This window comes from Ranitomeya imitator, chromosome 2 (assembly GCF_032444005.1).
Source record: "Ranitomeya imitator isolate aRanImi1 chromosome 2, aRanImi1.pri, whole genome shotgun sequence".
Taxonomy (NCBI): Eukaryota; Metazoa; Chordata; class Amphibia; order Anura; family Dendrobatidae; genus Ranitomeya; species Ranitomeya imitator.
Genome location: NC_091283.1, coordinates 543,235,071 through 543,255,778, shown reverse-complemented (window position 1 = coordinate 543,255,778; position 20,708 = coordinate 543,235,071). Strand labels below are relative to the sequence as shown.

Below are 20,708 nucleotides of genomic sequence, written 5' to 3'. Positions count from 1 at the left end.
CGTGGCTAGAGGATCGGCTGGAAGCATCCAGAGCATGAGGAAGGGAAGAACTGCAGCATGGGTGAGTGAAGAGACGCCGAACACCCTGCCTGTCAGAGCAGGGATCTGGCGTGCTGCTAACATGCGTGTCTTGCGCCATTTGTGCTAACATGGGTAGTAGACTACCTACGCACCGTACAAGTAGAAAGGAAGCCTAGAACAGGTAAGGACCTCCACCCACCCATCAGGTCTCATGAACACATCAAAAAATTGTTAATTTGTCTAAAATGAAGGAGATCTATCTGAACACAGAAGTGAACTTGCTATTAGGACTAAAGGTAATGGTAGTATAGATATCTATATAGGAAATATGGCCATGTCTGGTCAGACCCTGTGGTTCTGTGAGGAATCACTGCAGTGTCCCACCAAAGTGCCCATTGTCATTTATAACTTACAAACTCTGTAAATTAAGACCAGTTAAAAATGAGACCTATTCACTTAATACAAAACACCCATGTTACACACAAAAATTAAACAAGATATGTATCCGTCCAGGCAGGACCACCGGTCCAAAAATGATCTCCCATTGTGGTCGGGTTTGACCTTTTGTAGGAATTGTAGACAAGATGAAAAAATGGAAAAGGTGCTCATGTCAGGTTGGGATAAGCTCTGCAATTGCTTCATTTTTTTAGATTGCTGGACCTTGAGCCATCTTAGTGGGGCTTCTGGAAGTGCTGGGAAGGAGGGCCATTCTGGAAGATTTATCATTGGAATTTCAGAAGTTAGCCAAATCACCAATCTGTCAAAAAGTAGCTGATTTACCTCCTTTGAAAGCTGTTAAATGAAAGGGGTATTTCCACCTGTAGGGGACATCTCTTTAAGTTCTGATAGTAAAGGTTTCAGAGCTCTATGGAGTAACAATATGCATCTAGATAAGTCTGACAAGATTAGGATTTGATGGCCTTCATATCTTAAGGTAGGAACTGTCTCGTGGTTTAGCTTGTGCCATTGCGGATCTCGTATGTCTAGCCTGGGGGGTTGAACTCAGATAGCGCTTCATGTCTTCCATGGTGCCCCTGGATTAGTGTTTGTGGTCTGGCCAGCAGCCTGCCGGATTTGCCCATATGTGGCTGTAGCTCGTATTACTTGTGGGTGGTTATGGAGAGCAGCAGAGAGTGCAGCAATCACCCCATTAGTCCCAGTCCCCCATCAGCAAGCCACCTCCAAATTGTATGTTTATTTGTTAGGGTAGTTGTTAGGAGCGTATACAGAGGCCCAAAATAAGACCTTCAAGGAGATTTTAAAATGAGAAGGTTTTGGTGCTATTCTGTAATCCGCCATTAGGTGACGCCAAGACCTCTAAGAAGTTATACCAGAATTCTTCTGCGTGCTAATCCCTGCAAAGCTCACTTAGATTTATAAGAAATTTCAGACCAGCAGGCATTTATTTGACAAGGTTTTAGGTTAATCAGTAAGGCAGCAAATCTCTGTTAAATTTGATGTCTGAGAGTCTGTTGGATTAATACATTTTGTGACGGGTGTATTCCCCCCTCAGTTCTTACCCTTCCAAAATGGTGACGGCTCCCTATGACGAGAAGAGCCCTCAGATGGCAGGCACGGCTGGTGGGTGGGTTTATAGTTGCCGACTTGGCTCCCATCAGTGTGTCGCCACCCCCTCTCCTGCAAAGACCAAGCGCTCACCAGACGCCGGTGAAAACTCTGATGATCTGGATCCCAGCTGGGAGATTATGGATCCTATGGACGGTGTTGCATGGCAGGCGTCGGGAGTCACGATTTCCCCCTACCTCCAATCCGGGGTTCCCTGCAGCCGCAGCAATATTACTGCACTCCCCTCTGGGCACCTTCCTCCTTTTGATACCGCCGGAGACGCAGGGACCACCCCACCAAGTCCTCCTTTGATCTCCCGGACTGCGTCACAGGCCCGCAGGACAGACTGCGGTTTCTGAGCCTCCGGTAGGCCCAACCCTCCGAATCTGTACCGCCGCTCCAGAGGTCCCCTGCAGAAGAGCCACCCCGTTCTAGGCACTCTTCAATTGAGTACCAACTATGGGTGACCCAGTGATGTTCCCTTGGGACTCTTATATCCCTCCTGATGTGAGGTCTCCACCATGCGGCCTTCTCCTTCGGTTGCTGTACACATTACATTTTTTGCGCATTCTCTCGAAGATAACTCAATGTTTAGACTATTGAAATCAATTTTCTTAGGCTATTATACTAGCAGACCTTCACCACAGGAGCCCCCCCCCCATACACAGAAATGTAACACAAAAGCAACATTGACTCTTAGGCTAAGTAGGTTTTATTGGTAGATACTGTCTACCATACTCCTCTCTGTTTTTGTGTATGTGGCTCATCTTACAGACTAATCCATATTGGTCTGTCAGCTTCTACAAATAACCTCTTTAGACTAATGTTCGGTAACAATAGGAAAACCATGATGATATATGGAATTCTTCAACCCTTGATGGAATCAGTATACACCTTTCTTTTGTATGCAGTAAATTTTTGTATTTGTATCACCCCCATTTTTTAATAGTTTTTGTGTATGTATATGTTTAAATACCGTAAATATACTTGTTTTTTAAAAACTATTTATAGATAACTTAGAGAATTTTGTCTAATACAAGGACGTGTCAGTCACATGTTACCCACATTAAACAGTGGTGTGCTTTAGAGGAAGCAGCTCATCTGTGCATTCAGCTGACTGACGACTATTCATTGAGATTAAGAATGTAGTAATTTTTCATTTACCTTGTGGTTGTGCTGTGGAGGAGTTAAACATTCGCAGCAAGTCCTCACAGATTGCAAATACATGTTGGAAGGTTAAACTGTGGACCACTGTGTTATCTCATTGTCTGGACAAATCTTTTTTGTTGGGAAGACTTGCCTACAAAGTGCACAAGCTTTCTTACACCACATAGTGATGAGTAAGGTTTCCTAGAGAGAGAGCCGAGCATACCTAGCAGTGAATTTTCCACAATGCTGGTTTGCATCATAGTCCTGAATTTGGTTTTGGAGAAAATGTGAAGATTTCATGTTTCAAGTACTTACACAAACCTAAACAGGCAGTAGATCCTTTGTGGTATTGCACTGCCGCCATCAGTCGGAGATAGAATATTTTCCCATGTTATCATTCTGTTACCTTTGCTCTCCTCAAAAAAATCCATAAATTAATGTTTTTAATACTGAAAACAAAAGCCTGATAGTACATGGACTTTTCATTTTTTTTGCCCACTAAGATAATCAAATAACAATAATATTTTCTATTTCTGTGCTGGCAAAATATTCCGCATCAGTTTACATTTTAGAGGGGACTTGTAGAGACATTACAGAGTAACACATACATCAACAGATGCTAAAAGTATTGAGGGCCCTGCTCCCAATCTTGCAACGTTTCATTCTCTATTGATTCTGGTACTCATGTCTTATTCAACTGTGATAATTCTAAACATCACAGTACCTTAAAGAGAATCTGTCATAATGGTACATGCTATAGTAGAATTCTGAAAGCTGTAGGCACCCTCTACAGTTCTCAGGAGTCCATGAACCTGGACATCTTTGTGTCCTGGAAGCAAATAATTGGCAAATATGACAACTGCTTTACAATAATTCACAGTGCTTTAGAACTTATTGATGCTATCCATTATGCAGAGTGAAAAACATGTTTTTTGCTTTATGATTTTGTCCAGGACTTCTATACTTACAACCTGTCTTAAGAATAGATCATCAATATCCAGTCGTTGAGGGTTGAACACTCCCACCAATCAGCTATTTGTATTAACCTCTGTGGCCAGATATGCAGGGCCCTGCAGTGTAGTGGCCATTCTCTGGTATTGTGGCTAAGCTCCCATTCACTTCAGAGCTGCAGTACTCGAGTGGTTACACCCTGCAAACAGCTGATTGGCAGGAATGCTGGTTGTCTCCCCCTCAACAATCTGATGTTGCTGGCTTAAATCCTAGACAACCATTTTAAAACTTCAGGCACCTGCCACAGTTATTGGCAGATGGAGCTCTGGACTCAGAGGTGCATGCTGCATGATTATTGCAGTGTGTACCTTCATGACGGATTCTCTTTACTGTACTTATTTCCAGAGTGATGGTAGTGAGACCGTGGAAGATGCTCTGAAAAGCTTTAAGAGCTTATTTCACTGGCGTGGTTTCTTAGAAGACTATGAAATAGCTGGGGTATGTTATGATTTTATTTGTATTTTGGTAATTGTTTTGTTTGTGAACCTCCTCCCAACACAATATCATGCAGTCCAATTGTTTCTAATGACAGACTGTTATTTTTCTTAAACCTTCACCAACCTCCTACTGTAATATCCATATTTGTGTTCTGACTTTAATGTGACATTTTTGCTTTCTTTATCACTTCATTCATGGACACAGGTGACCATGGGTGTGTGCTGCATTCGCTAGGAGGCTGACACTGGGCAAAAAAGTTAGCTCCTCCTCAGCAGGATACACCCATCAACTGGTCCAAAGCTCGCCAGTTTTCGCTTGGTGTCAGTAGGAGGCAGACCTAAATCTGGTTCCAGATCTGTTCTTTTTCTCCTTGGATCACCTTGTTGTTTGATCTTTTCCTTTGTTTTTCAGATTCTTCTCTTCAGGCTAACAGGGAGTAACGTCTAACTCTGTTTTCCCAAATTAGCAACCGAGAAAACATTGTGGTGCCATCCACATCTTACCTTCTGGTCTGCAATGCAGGACCTTACCCCTGCTCTTCTAACGTGTCTTATGACAGTGTGTCGTGGCCGATCCTTATCCTCACCCCATCCCCCTCCTAGGAGAGGGCCAGGAGTAAGACGGCGGTCACTCCTCAGGGACGAGACAGTCTTCTGCATCATCCAGGACCTCGACGGTTTGGGAAGGAGGAGGGGCGTCACTGGGAATGGGCGCCCTCACCTGGGAGCACCTCATGCCATCCTCTGGATGGAGAAGGAGTCTCGTGACTCTTTCCACACAGGCACTCTCCCTCCTCTTCTCCACAGTCCCCGCTTCAGTAAGGATAGACAAGAACATAGTTCCTTTCCTCTTTGTAGCATGTGTTTTCCAGTGCTGCGAAATTTGCATCCAAGTAATTTAATACCCGGCTTTTCCAAGGGCTACACATTTTATTCACGTCTCCTCCTCCTCATGCGCAGCAGCCAAACAGCATTTGAGGGCTTGCTGACATTCCTCCCTATGAGAGCTCGCCTTTCACTTACATGGCAGCCTTGTTCATGTCCCCACTAGGTGCGTACCAACCAATGGGCGCACAAGTGCTCGCACACACGCCTTCCCTCCTATGGGAGTGCTTGTTTTATCCTTCGGGGGTCTGACCTAGATTCCCAGTCAGAATCTGATCCAGACACCAACCAGTCTTCCAAACTCCAGGATATGTTCATCAGCCTTATATCTGCTGTTAATCAAACCCTCAATAAAGAGGAGTGTTCTACACTGGATCACTCGGTCTCATTCAAAAAAGCAAAGTCCCACAAGGACTCCCCTGACAGAATGAAGCCCTAGCCAAGTCCACCTTTGAGGCTGCTAGTGCTTCTCTCTGTCCTGTCTTTGCTTTCTATAGGTAGCCAACTCTGTTAATGCCTGGGTAAATTTTCGACAGGGCATCTTATCAGCAGCCTCACTGGATGAACTGGCAGAGCTTGCGGATCAGATTGGCCATTCAGGTAAATATTTGCTTGCTGCATCTCTGGGCGCCGCCAGCTGCCCCGCCCGCATTACTATCAATATTGTAGCAATACACAGAATTCTCTGGCTCAGGGGCTGGAATGTGGACCCGGTCTCAAGAAAATCTCTTACAAGTCTCCTCTTCCAAGGATCTTGGCTCTTTGGGTCTAAGTTAGATCAGCTCATCTGGGACTCAACTTGCGGTAAGAGTTCATCGCTTTCCCTGCCCAAGCCAAAACGTCCATTCACCTGGAGACATTCTCTTCAGTTTCGCCCATTTCATCATTTCTCATTCCCTGGAACCTCCTCTCTGCGAGACCGGTCTCCTGCCCAGCGAGAGCAAAGGAAAACTGCCCTTCTAAATCCTTAGGGTCTTGATCCAATAGATTCTCTTCTGCATGACAAGTCACCCCCACCTGGAAATCTACTCAGAGTGGGTGGCAGTCTTCTTTCACAAGGATGCGTGGCTCTCCATAGTCGTTGACAACTGGGTCACGGAGATCGTTACTATGAAATACAAGATAGAATTTTCTTCTCTCCTTCGCAGACGTTTCTTCATGTCCCGCCCTCCAAGAGTTCCAGCCCTAGTTCCCGACTTCTTTCACGCCATCGCCTCTCTCCTCCTGGGAAGGAATCATCGTACCCGTTCCCTCTCAAGAATTCTTCTCAGGATTTTATTCCCAACATGTTCATGGTTTCAAAGGCTCACTCCATCCAATCTTGATCCTGGATCTCAAGCTACTAAACCAGCGGGAGCGCCTGCATCATTTCAGGACTGAATCCCTCTTCTCGTTGATTACTTCTATGGAGCACGAGGAGTTCCTCTGCTCAGTGGACATCCAGTATGTCCACCCCCACGTTCCGATTTGTTGCTCCATCAGATGTTTCTCCACTTTGTGGTCCAGGGGGCCCACTGCCAGTTCACAGCTCTACCCTTTGGACTGGCCTCTGCCCCAGGGTGTTTATGAAGATGATGGCAGCAGTCATGGCCATTTTTTGCTCTAAGGGGGACAGTAAGCTGCCCCTAACTGAAAGACCTGATCAAGAGCCCGTCTTTCCGAGACTGTTGTAAAAGTCTTCAGATCACCCTGGACACGCTTAACTGTCTAGGCTGGGTAGTCAACGTGGCAAAATTGTCTCTGATCCACAGCCAACGCCTTGTTTTCCTAAGCATGCTAATTTGATACCGCTCTTACAAGAGTTATTCCAGAGGAGAAGATTTCGACACTTCGTCTGGGGTTTTGTTCCCTAAGACGCCCATCCCCATGCTTCCTTCAGCTTGAAAGGTCTAGGGAAGATGATTGCCTTCCAACTAGCCCTTTTGTCAGCTTGGAACATAAACATTCTTCCCTGGATCACCTGATACTTCTGACTGTGGGAGGCAGTCATTGGCATGGTAGAGTCCACCCTCCATTAGGCGCGGACACCAGCCTCCTCGGATCGGAAGAGGGCGGTCTTCCTTCGACACATAGTCCAGGGTTGCTTGAACTCTTGGGAGACTTTTCTTCCCATTAACCTTTTTCGAAATCGAGAGCAATCTCCCTCTCTCCTCCACTGGCCAGGACCTTCTAGCGGCCGTCCAGTTCGCATTCAATCTCACAATTCCACGGTTGTGGCATACATAAACCACTAAGGCTATATGCACACGTTGGAGATCCACAGTTGTCTTTCCACGTGTATTTGCAACAAATCCGCAATGAGTGCTCAGGCAATGTTAATGGGAATCCAGAATTTGGTGTGCACATGTGGTTTACATGATGTTATCAATGAAATAGAGACATCCTTGTATCAGAAGCCAATCGACCGTCCAACATACCTTAAATGGGACCGTTTCCATCTAAAACACATAACCTCTATTGTCTACAGCCAAGCCTTCAGATACAATTGTATATGTTCTAACCCCATGGATGGGGAAGAACACCTTGGTCGCCTCAGAAAGACCTTTTTGAATCAGGGTTACCATCCAAGAACCATTTAAAACCAAATTACAAGAGCCACTAGAATATCAAGGAATCACCTGCTACATTACAAAGCTAAAGAAGAAAATAACCGGGTGCCTCTAGTAGTCCCCCACAATCCAAATCTGGAGGTGCCAGGGGGATCTGCACGGAAATTACAACCTTTACTTTACAAAAAGATGCCCACATACAATCCATTTTTCCAGACCCCCCCCCCAGTACTGTGTTTTAGGCAGCCCCCAAATCTAAGAAGCATCATTATCAGAAGCTCTCTGTCCTCTCAAACAGCTGCAGGAACCTTTCCCTGCAACAAGAAAAAATTTTAAACCTTTCCATTTTATAATGACCACGGACAAGATAAAGATCCCCAATTCACATCAGGACTACAAGATACCAGGTACTTTCAGCTACATTACTACTTATGTGGTATATTTAATTATTTGTACTAAATGTCCAACTGGGGGTCTTTGTGTAGACAACTGAGGACAAGGATAAATTCTCACCGCCACACAATAAGAGAAAAAAGAATGGATCTACCTGTGGCAAAACATTTTTGTATTTCAGATCACAGCACCATGGACATGAGATTACTTATTTTAAAAGGTAACTTCAAATCTCAGACAGAAAAGTCTGGGAGTATAAACTTATGACCGTTTTTTACACTCTCAGTGCAGGAATTAATGTGTCACATGGATTTGTCTTTTTACATCAGTTAAGGAATTTGCTCCTCAGTCCTTATGGGGGCATAACAGCACAGAACCAGACCCCAATCGGAGAACCATAAGGGTATGTGCACACGATGCTGAAAACGCTGTGGATCCGCAGCTTTTCCGCAGCTGCGGGTCCGCAGCAGTTTCCCATGAGTTTACATTACAATGTAAACCTATGGGAAACAAAAACCGCTGTTCACATGCTGCGGAAAAAAACGCACGGAAACGCAGCGGTTTACATTCCCCAGCATGTCACTTCTTTCTGCGGATTTCGCAGCGGTTTTACAGCTGCTCCTATGGAAAACTGCAGTTGTAAAATCGCAGTGAAAACTGCAGAAAAACTGAGGTAAATCCGCTATAAATCTGCAGCAAAAATGCAGCGTTTTTGCCCTGCAGATTTATCAAATCCACTGCAGAAAAATCCGCAGTGGACCATTATATATGTGCACATAGCCTAAAACATTTACACTCCTTATCTATGAACTGTTCCAATATTTATGGACACAACGGTTTATCACTCTCCCATATTGGTAGTTCTGCTTTACGTTACCTGTCTTATCTATGGCATTATTCTTGTGCCCTGTTGTGTATAAATTTGGGATTCTTCAGATTTTGCATTATTCTATGCCTCATGAAGAGACCTGCATAGTCTTGAAAGTTTGCAATGTGTTACCTTTTAATGGCTAACTGAAAAGATTGTAACAACCACTGAGGACTTTTAATTCTAAATATTTTTTTCACATGCTGTGGAAAATTCTGCACTGATTCTCAGCGTTTTATTTTCCGCAGCATGTCAATTCTGCGTTTCTGCACTCATTGACTTACATTGAGTCAGTCTAAAACGCAGGTGTAAAAAGGTCTATGGATTAGCTGCAGATTTGCATGCCAAAAACACTGCAGAAAGGAAGGAGGAAGAGTGTGTGAGCGGAGAATGTGTGCGGGACTGTCTGCGGGTGTGTGTGTGTGTGTGTGTGTGTGTGTGTGTGTGTAGCCAGGCATCGTCTGATGGGACTACTGCTCCCATCTAGCTATGTCTGCTGTCACATATAAAAGTTCAAGTGTAAAAAAAAAAAACACATTTGCATAATCACATACAACATTCATACTCACCAAACACCTAATTCCCCGATGCCCTCGATCTCTTGCAATAAAAATAAAATAAACCACCATATATTTACCCTTTCGCCGTAGTCCATTTAATATTGAGTGTCCTACATCGGGAGATGTGACTGCTCTACACTGCTCCGGCGATACACTACGGGAGTGATTACCTCCTGTCAGTGTATCACTACGCCACCGTGAGTTCACCGTAGTTTGTGCTGTCACTTGCGGCACCACTGCGTGAGATAATTCACGCTGCAGTGCCGTAAGTGAGAGCACGAACTACGGTGGACTGACAATGTATCACCGGAGGCCGTGTAGAGCAGTCACATCTTGTTGTGGGACACTCGTTATTAAATGGACTATGGTGGACAGGGAATATTCGTGTTGGTTTATTATTTTTATTTTTGTTGGAGGCGATCGAGGGAGTCTGGGATTAGGCGATGCAGTAAGTATGGTTGATTATCATTAATAAAGGACTTTATTGTGGCTGTGTCTTTATTTACCATACAACTATAGAATTCGTAATGGATAGGTGTCTTATTGACGCTTCTCCATTACTAATTCGTGGCTTGATGTCACCGGACAATACAAAGGTGACATCAACCCCCACAAATATGAACCCCCCTTGCCACCGCTACAGGATAAGTGGGAAGTGCGAGGCTAAGTACCAGAATTGGTGCATCTATAGGATCTGGGGCGGCTGCGAGATGATGTTTTTAGCCTGGGGGGTGCCAATATGCATGGCCCCTTCCCAGGCTATTAATATCAGCCCACAGCTGTCTGCCTAGCCTTTGCTGGTTCAATTTTATAGGGGGACCCCATGTAAAAAAATTTCTGAGTTTCCCCTGTAAACTAGTCAGTAAAGGCTAAGCAAACATCTGTGAGCTGATATTAATAGCCTGGGAACCTTTATGACTATTGGCTCCATCCCAGAATATTAACATAAACTGTCTGCTTTCTCTCTGCAGGTTAACAAAAATTCGCCGGAGCCCACGCAATTTATTATTATTTTTTTTTTAGGGTGTTTTCCGTCTAAAGCGCTGCCGGCTTTTGAACGCAGTGATTATGCATCTGTTCATTGAACCGTGCGGAATCACCGCACTCAATACATTGTACAGACACATGCTGACGTGTATGTCAAATCCCATCCACTATGCTGTATCATCTGGATGCTGTGTGTTGGACGCTGCGGATGTACGCAGCGTCCAACCCGCAGCGTTTACGGACCGTGGGAACATACCCTTATAAAGTTTTTGAAAATTAAAAATTGCATTTCACACAGATTTCGTGTGTATGTCTGAGTGTGTGTGTCTTTTTTGTAACTATTTACCACTTTATTAATGAGGGTATCTGTCTGACACCTATTCATTACTACACCTCGGGCTTGGAATTATATCTATCTATCTATATATATCTATATACATATCTACTATATAATTGTCTAAGGGTCACTTCCGTCTGTCTGTCTGTCATGGAAATCCAAGTCGCTGATTGGTCGCGGCAAAACAGCCACGACCAATGAGCGACGGGCACAGTCCGGAAGAAAATGGCCGCGCCTTACTCCCCTCCAGCCACCGCTAACACAGGGTTAATGCCGGCCATAACGGGCCGCGGTGTAACGCACTCCGTTACCGCCATTAACCCTGTGTGTCCCCAACTTTTTACTATTGATCCTGCCTATGCGGCATCAATAGTAAAAAATGTAATGTTAAAAATAATTTAAAAAAAAAACCTGCTATACTCACCCTCCGTTGTCCGCCGAGCCGGCCGCCATCTTCCGTTCCCGGCGATGCATTGCGAAATTACCCAGAAGACTTAGCGGCCTCGCGAGACCGCTAAGTCATCTGGGTAATTTCGCAATGCATCCTGGGAACGGAAGATGGCGGCAGCCGCGCGCTACAAGGGGCCCTCGGATCGGATGGTGAGTATATTTATTTTTTATTTTGTAACCTGTGACATACGTGGCTGGGCAATATACTACGTGGCTGGGCAATATACTACGTGGCCATGCATATTCTAGAATACCCAATGCGTTAGAATCGGGCCACCATTTAGTGTATGTATGTATGAGCACCATGGAATAATGGTGCTATATAAATTAATAATATATATATATATATACAGTTAGGTCCATATATATTTGGACAGAGACAACATTTTTCTAATTTTGGTTATAGACATTACCACAATGAATTTTAAGCAAAACAATTCAGATGCAGTTGAAGTTCAGACTTTCAGCTTTCATTTGAGGGTATCCACATTAAAATTGGATGAAGGGTTTAGGAGATTCAGCTCCTTAACATGTGCCACCCTGTTTTTAAAGGGACCAAAAGTAATTGGACAGATTCAACAATTTTAAATAAAATGTTAATTTTTAGTACTTGGTTGAAAACCCTTTGTGGGCAATGACTGCCTGAAGTCTTGGACTCATGGACATCACCAGACGCTGTGTTTCCTCCTTTTTGATGCTCTGCCAGGCCTTCACTGCAGTGGTTTTCAGTTGCTGTTTGTTTGTGGTCCTTTCTGTCTGAAGTTTAGTCTTTAACAAGTGAAATGCTGCTCAATTGGGTTGAGATCAGGTGACTGACTTGGCCATTCAAGAATATTGCACTTCTTTGCTTTAATAAACTCCTGGGTTGCTTTGGCTTTATGTTTTGGGTCATGGTCCATCTGTAGTATGAAACGACGACCAATCAGTTTGGCTGCATTTGGCTGGATCTGAGCACACAGTATGGCTCTGAATACCTCAGAATTCATTTGGCTGCTTCTGTCCTGTGTCACATCATCAATAAACACTAGTGACCCAGTGCCACTGGCAGCCATGCATGCCCAAGCCATCACACTGCCTCTGCCGTGTTTTACAGATGATGTGGTATGCTTTGGATCATGAGCTGTACCACGCCTTCACCTTACTTTTCTCTTTCCATCATTCTGGTAGAGGTTGATCTTGGTTTCATCTGTCCAAAGAATGTTCTTCCAGAACTGTGCTGGCTTTTTTAGATGTTTTTTAGCAAAGTCCAGTCTAGCCTTTTTATTCTTGACTCTTATGAGTGGCTTGCACCGTGCAGTGAACCCTCTGTATTTACTTTCATGCTGTCTTCTCTTTATGGTAGATTTGGATATTGATACGCCGACCTCCTGGAGAGTGTTGTTCACTTGGTTGGCTGTTGTGAAGGGGTTTCTCTTCACCATGGAGATTATTCTGCGATCATCCTCCACTGTTGTCTTCTGTGGGCGCCCAGGTCTTTTTGCATTGATGAGTTCTCCAGTGCTTTCTTTCTTTCTCAGGATGAACCAAACTGTAGATTTTGCCACTCCTAATATTGTAGCAATTTCTCGGATGGGTTTTTTCTGTTTCCGCAGCCTTAAGATGGCTTGTTTCACCTGCATGGAGAGCTCCTTTGACCGCATGTTTACTTCACAGCAAAACCTTCCAAATGCAAGCATCACACCTCAAATCAACTCCAGGCCTTTTATCTGCTTAATTGAGAATGACATAATGAAGGGATTGCCCACACCTGTCCATGAAATAGCCTTGGAGTCAATTGTCCAATTACTTTTGGTCCCTTTAAAAACAGGGTGGCACATGTTAAGGAGCTGAAACTCCTAAACCCTTCATCCAATTTTAATGTGGATACCCTCAAATGAAAGCTGAAAGTCTGAACTTCAACTGCATCTGAATTGTTTTGTTTAAAATTCATTGTGGTAATGTCTATAACCAAAATTAGAAAAATGTTGTCTCTGTCCAAATATATATGGACCTAACTGTATATATATATATATTTATATTAGATATCTATCTATCTAGTGTCATGGCCAAAAGTATTGACACCCCTGCAATTCTGTCAGATAATACTCAGTTTCTTCCTGAAAATGATTGCAATCACGAATTCTTTGGTATTATTATCTTCATTTAATTTGTCTTAAATGAAAAAACACAAAAGAGAATGAAGCAAAAAGCAAAACATTGATCATTTCACACAAAACTCCAAAAATGGGCCAGACAAAAGTATTGGCACCCTCAGCCTAATACTTGGTTGCACAACCTTTAGCCAAAATAACTGCGACCAACTGCTTCCGGTAACCATCAATGAGTTTCTTACAATGCTCTGCCGGAATTTTAGACCATTCATTGGCAAACCGCTCCAGGTCCCTGATATTTGAAGGGTGCCTTCTCCAAACTGCCATTTTTAGATCTCTCCACAGGTGTTCTATGGGATTCAGGTCTGGACTCATTGCTGGCCACCTTAGAAGTCTCCAGTGCTTTCTCTCAAACCATTTTCTAGTGCTTTTTGAAGTGTGCTTTGGGTCATTGTCCTACTGGAAGACCCATGACCTCTCAGGGAGACCCAGCTTTCTCACACTGGGCCCTACATTATGCTGCAAAATTTGTTGGTAGTCTTCAGACTTCATAATGCCATGCACACGGTCAAGCAGTCCAGTGCCAGAGGCAGCAAAGCAACCCCAAAACATCAGGGAACCGCCGCCATGTTTGACTGTAGGGACCGTGTTCTTTTCTTTGAATGCCTCTTTTTTTCTCCTCTAAACTCTATGTTGATGCCTTTGCCCATAAAGCTCTACTTTTGTCTCATCTGACTAGAGAACATTCTTCCAAAACGTTTTAGGCTTTTTCAGGTAAGTCTTGACAAACTCCAGCCTGGCTTTTTTATGTCTTGGGGTAAGAAGTGGGGTCTTCCTGGGTCTCCTACCATACAGTCCCTTTTCATTCAGATGCCGACGGATAGTATGGGTTGACACTGTTGTATCCTCGGACTGCAGGGCAGCTTTAACTTGTTTGGATGTTAGTCGAGGTTCTTTATCCAACATCCGCACGATCTTGCGTTGAAATCTCTTGTCAATTTCTCTTTTCCATCCACATCTAGGGAGGTTAGCCACAGTGCCATGGGCTTTAAACTTCTTGATGACACTGCGCACGGTAGACACAGGAACATTCAGGTCTCTGGAGATAGACTTGTAGCCTTGAGATTGCTCATGCTTCCTCAAAATTTGGTTTTTCAAGTCCTCACAGTTCTTTGGTCTTCTTTCTTTTCTCCATGCTCAATGTGGTACACACAAGGACACAGGACAGAGGTTGAGACAACTTTAATCCATGTCAACTGGCTGCAAGTGTGAGTTAGTTATTGCTAACACCTGTAAGGTGCCACAGGTAAGTTACAGGTGCTGTTAATTACACAAATTAGAGAAGCATCACATGATTTTTCAAACGGTGCCAATACTTTTGTCCACCCCTTTTTTATGTTTGGTGTGGAATTCTATCCAATTTGGCGTTAGGACAATTATTTTTGTGTTTTTTCATTTAAGACAAAATAAATGAAGATAATAATACCAAAGAATTTGTGATTGCAATCATTTTCAGGAAGAAACTGAGTATTATCTGACAGAATTGCAGGGGTGTTAATACTTTTGGCCATGACTGTGTGTGTGTGTGTGTATATATGTGTATATATATATATAACGCTGGGAGCGTCACTCTGTCCGAAGCCTCTATAGACTGCGCAGGCGCAAGCGCCGGCGCAGTCTGGGCCTCACAGAGTGACGCTCCCGGGAGATCGCGGTGTGCGTTCACACTGAACGCACACCGCGATCTCCAACAGAGAAGCAGGGACCGCCAGGAGGGTGAGTATCGCCTATATTCACCTGTCCCCGTTCCATCGCTGAGCGCCGCCATCTTCCCGGTCTTCGGTCTGTGGCCTTCAGTTCAGAGGGCGCAGTGACGCGCTTAATGCGCGCCGGTGCCGCCCTCTGACTGAACAGTCACAGCCAGGAGACCGGGAAGATGGCGGCACGCAGCGCTGGAACGGGACAGACAGGTGAGTATAGTAAGTGCTGGGGGGGCCTGAGCTGGCGGCGATACCGGCACCTGACCCCCACAGCGCGCCAGTGTCCCCGCCTGCTCAGGCCCCCCAGCACTCGGCGCCGAGCGGGTCAGAGGCAGTATGGGGACGCAGGATGGAGCAGCACATAAGGATGGGGACGGAGGATGGGAGCAGCACATAAGGATTGGGGCGCAGGATGGAGCAGCACATAAGGATGGGGACGCAGGATGCAGCAGCACATAAGGATAGGGACGCAGGATGCAGCAGCACATAAGGATGGGGACGCAGGATGCAGCAGCACATAAGGATGGGGACGCAGGATGCAGCAGCACATAAGGATGGGGACGCAGGATGCAGCAGCACATAAGGATGGGGACGCAGGATGGAGCAGCACATAAGGATGGGGACGCAGGATGGAGCAGCACATAAGGATGGGGACGCAGGATGGAGCAGCACATAAGGATGGGGACGCAGGATGGAGCAGCACATAAGGATGGGGACGCAGGATGGAGCAGCACATAAGGATGGGGACGCAGGATGGAGCAGCACATAAGGATGGGGACGCAGGATGCAGCAGCACATAAGGATGGGGACGCAGGATGGAGCAGCACATAAGGATGGGGACGCAGGATGGAGCAGCACATAAGGATGGGGACGCAGGATGGAGCAGCACATAAGGATGAGGACGCAGGATGCAGCAGCACATAAGGATGGGGACGCAGGATGGGAGCAGCACATAACAGGATGGGGACGCAGGATGGAGCAGCACATAAGGATGGGGACGCAGGATGGGAGCAGCGCATGACAGGATGGGGACGCAGGATGGAGCAGCACATGACAGGATGGGGACCCAGGATGGAGCAGCGCATGACAGGATGGGGACGCAGGATGGAGCAGCGCATGACAGGATGGGGACGCAGGATGGAGCAGCGCATGACAGGATGGGGACGCAGGATGGAGCAGCACATGACAGGATGGGGACGCAGGATGGAGCAGCACATACCAGGATGGAGACCATATACCAATATAAATGCTCGCCACCCGGGCGTAGAACGGGTTCAATAGCTAGTATATATATATGTGATAGAAGAGATAGATATATAGAGATCGATAGATATATATATATATATATATATATATATATATATATATATAGATATAGATTATATGATACATACATACATTATATATATATATATATATATATATATATATATATATATATATATATATATATATATATATAATCTATATCACTTATTTGTTTTGCGTGTAGACCGTATATTTGAACATGGTATGTAATGATATTATGGTCCTCAATGGAGAATGTAAAAGAGTTTGGACTAGGAATGATATCACAATTCTTTTTTTTTTTTTGTTAAATAATAGATCTTTATTTAGCGTACAAAAACGCATACAAATCCGCATGAACAATCCGCATCAAATCCGCACAGATTTTAAACTGCATTTTCTGCCAAGAGAGGAAGAATCCGCGCAGATTTTTACAACAGCAAATCCGCGCAGATTTTTACAACAGCAAATCCGCAATGTGCGCACATACCCTAAGGCAGGACACGCAGCAACTCCGTCATGTTAGTGGTCTCACGGATTCTGGATTGGGCCGAATGACGTTCTGCAATATCAGTGGTGCACATTCCAGGCGTGGATAACTGGGCTACTGACTTTCTAAGTCGTTAGGGCCTCTCCTCTGGCGAGAGGTCTCTCAACCCCTATGTGTTCGATCAGATCGGTCATAGGTGGGGAGCACTCCCAACGTCGATCTGATGGCGTCTTGGATGAATTATAAGGTCCCTCTATTTGTGGCTAGGTCTTGCTACTCACTGGCAATCAGTTATGACGCTCTGGTCATTCCATGATCCCAGTTTAGACTTCCATGCCTTTTTCCACCTCTTATTCTGATCTCCAGATTCATCAAGGCGGAAGGTGTTAATCATCCTAGTGACCCCAGATTGGCCTAGAAGAGACTGGTATTCAGATTGTCAACCTAGTTGCACATGTACCCTGGAAACTCCAAGACCGTCCAGACATACTCTCTCAGGGTCCCCTCTTCCACCAGAATTCTCGGTCTCTCAATGGCATGGCCGTTGAACCCGCGTCCTGCGTGAGGCAGATTTCTTGTCTTTGGTCATACAGACCATGATCAAGGCAAGGAAAACCATGTCTAACTACAAACCGGTTTGCCTCTTAGTACCCTCAAGGGTCAGGTATCTACGCTTTCCATTCTGTTTCAACGGAACTTGGCCTTTTAGTCCCCAGATCAAGACCTTCCTTCTAGGAGTCGCTCAACTAGCACCACCATATCGTACTCCTGTGGAGCTATAGGACCTTAATCCAGTTTTAAGTGTTCTTCAAGGACCCACTTTGAACCCATACAGGACACAGCACCTTCTCTTCTCTCCTGAAAGATAGCCTTTTTAGTTGCGATCAGCTGGGTCTCAGAATTGGGATCTCTCTTGCTGCTCTCTTTTCCTCATCATCCACCGGTACAAGGTGGTCCTGCGACCACTTCCTACATTCCTTCCTAAGATCGTCTTCCCTTTTCATATCAACAAGGATTTTGTCCTTCCTTCTGCCCTTCCCCTGTCCATCCCTTGGCAAAGTCCCTCCACAAGCTGGACCTTCTCAGAGCTTTATGTCTATCTTTCAAGGACAACTTCCTTCATTCGGATGCCTTGTTTGTTATCCCTGAGGGTCGTCGTATGGGAGTCCCTGCCTCAGAGTCTATTGCCCGCTGCATTCACTTGGCTATACTGGAGGCTTACCGAGTTAAGAATAGACCACCACCATCTCCTGGAGTGAGGGCTTGCTCCACTCGTCCAGTGGGGGCCTCCTGGGCCATTCGCCACCAGGCCTCTGCAACTTAGATTTGTAAGGCAGCTACTTGGTCATCTTTTCATACGTTTGCAAGATTGTACAGGGTATATACCTACACCTCACTGATGCTGGCCTAGGTAGAAAGGTGCTGCAAGCTGTGGTCATCTGACCTGATTTGTGCACAATATTGTGTTCCCTCCCTTGGGACTGCTTTAGGATGTCCCATGGTTACCTGTGTCCCCCAATGAAGCGATAAAGAAAAAAGGATTTTTGGTACTCGCCGTAAAATCTTTCTTGGAGCCTTCATTGGGTGACTCGGCACCCTTCCTGATTTGTTCCTTTGTTGTGTTCTTTATTGCTTCTCTTACTGCTTTTTCACTAACTGACGAGCTTTGTGCCAGTCAGTGGGTGTACCCAGCTGAGGAGGAGCTAACTCTTTTTTTTTTTTGCCTAGGGTTCACCTTCTAGCGACAGCAGCTTATTCAACACATGATTACCTGTGTCCCCCCAATGAAGGCTCTAACAATGATTTTACTAGGAGTACCAAAAAGCCTTTTTATTTTATTTCTCAACTTTCACTGTTCTATGTTTCTGCGCACACTATACATTGCTTGAAGCTGTTCAATTGCCTACCTAAAGTTTTCTGCTTTCTAGGAATTTCTCATTAAACACTGCCATTTGAAAAGTAATTCCAGAGTGAAACCTCTTGGTTAATAGGAAGTGCCTGCAAAATTTCTTGCTACATAATCACTATTCCAGAGACTTTACACAATCTTCCTCTTGGCCACAACTGATGCTAATGCTCTTCAAAAGTTCAAGAACCCACAGTTATATTTTGGCAGTTTTACATTGAGAAGCTTTTATGCACTTGTCATGGCAAGCTGTAGCCCCGAAAGACAAATGTTAACCCACAACTTTGTAGTCTTACTTGTCTTTTGTAATTGTATTTTACAGGTGACAAAGGAAGAGAGGCTGTTCCATGACATCATGAAATGTTATCGTAATCAACCCCAAGCAGAGAGCCGTGTAAGTGAAAACAGATGTGACATGGTTTTATCTCTTTTGATGCTTTTATACATCAGCATTACATACTTGCTTGTTGGTTGTTAGGTGTATAGGCATGTATTACTGAAAAAAATGCCAGAAGAGCAACAGAGAGACGCTGATTCCAGTCAAGATGTGGAAATGGTTGATTGTGGTAAGAAAACATTTGTCTTTGGATGAAGTGTCATCTTGCTGATGCAGAAGTTTGCTTTGTAGCCGGTGGTCTTGGTTTCCTGTATTTGCCACGTCAGTCGTGTTTTATCTCTCAGACCATTTACCTCCTAACCTATAGCTCTCCAGCTGTTGGATACAAAACTATAACTGTCAGCCTAGGGATATCGGACATGTACGAATTGTAGTTTTCAAACAGTCGGGAGAGCCACAGTTTGGGTAACACAGCTTGACCCTATTTAGTTGGCTTGGTAAATGTTTTCTGCCTGTAAGTTTGCTCTTTTGGTGTTATTCAAAGGAAGTTAATAATTTTGTTTTTCACTCCAGGCCATAGAATACAGTGGGTGATTAGCCAATTTTCAAGCATAAACTTTCCTGTACCTTGCTTAATATCTCAGACAATGTAACCTTTATTGTATTCTTGCTCTTCTACAGATTCCGATGACTCTCACTCATTCCCAAAACAAGCTTCTGAGACCAGTGAACTAGAAAGAGGAGACTTGATAACCTTTTATAACAATGTCTATGTGGAACGAATACAACTATTTGCACTTAAATATGCAGTCAGCACCAGTGACCATCTGGTAGGAACCTCATACCATAAAGCTAGGAGAGAACATGAATTTGTGGGCTTTTTACCTTCAGGAAAACTGCAGTGCTAATATCTTGGGAATTTCGTAACTGAATTGGATGCTAATTGGTCTTGCTATTGTGGGGAAAGGGAAGCGTATGATATTCAGTGCTTATGCATACCTGCTGGGTAAGTTTACTGTACAAGTCCAATGTACACTAAAATCCCAGTGTGAACATATGTTTAAAATGGTTTTCCTGTTTGGCCAACCTAATGCATCTGCCCCAGAGACCAGCCGAAAGCGGTCATCAGCTGACATCTGATCAGCTGTCATGTGCACCAAACAGCTGTGTGTGGAATCGGCTAATGTGTTAAATGCTGCGATCAGAGATTGACAGCGGCATTTAACTCTCGCAAACCAGATGTATCATTAGCACCACCCATTGGCATGAAAATGGGGGAGCCGATGGGTTGGCATGACAACCCAGGGTCTGCAGGAGCCCCCTGTCGTTATCATTGCCGAACTGCTATGAGCACCTCCCCGTGATCAGCACTTACACAAGATAAGCATTTTTGCTACACATAGCAGGGCTCTATCACAAGTGTTCAGATGATCGCAGCTTCAAATCTCCTAAAGAGACTATTGAAGCAGGTAAAAAGTGTCAAAAAAATTAAAACTGTAAAATAAAAAAATAAAAAAAATGTAAAAGTTCAAATGCCTCATTCAAAATATAACAATTTTTTTTTTAAATACACATTTGGTATTGCCACGTTCAAAAACACCTGATCTACGGTATCAAAATATAAA

General features: G+C 44.5%; 1 protein-coding gene across 2 annotated transcripts in view; it reads left to right on the top strand.

Annotated features, from left to right (window-relative positions):
• RBL1 (RB transcriptional corepressor like 1) overlaps positions 1-20,708 on the top strand; it is a 128,254-nt gene that overhangs the window by 93,941 nt on the left and 13,605 nt on the right. The window contains exons 18-21 of one of the 2 annotated variants that reach the window (XM_069751931.1): positions 4,093-4,185; positions 19,069-19,140; positions 19,225-19,312; positions 19,765-19,913. In XM_069751931.1, the coding sequence (XP_069608032.1) occupies positions 4,093-4,185; positions 19,069-19,140; positions 19,225-19,312; positions 19,765-19,913 (402 nt within the window). The remainder of the gene's footprint in view (positions 1-4,092; positions 4,186-19,068; positions 19,141-19,224; positions 19,313-19,764; positions 19,914-20,708) is intronic. The other variant, XM_069751932.1, reaches the window with a different exon arrangement.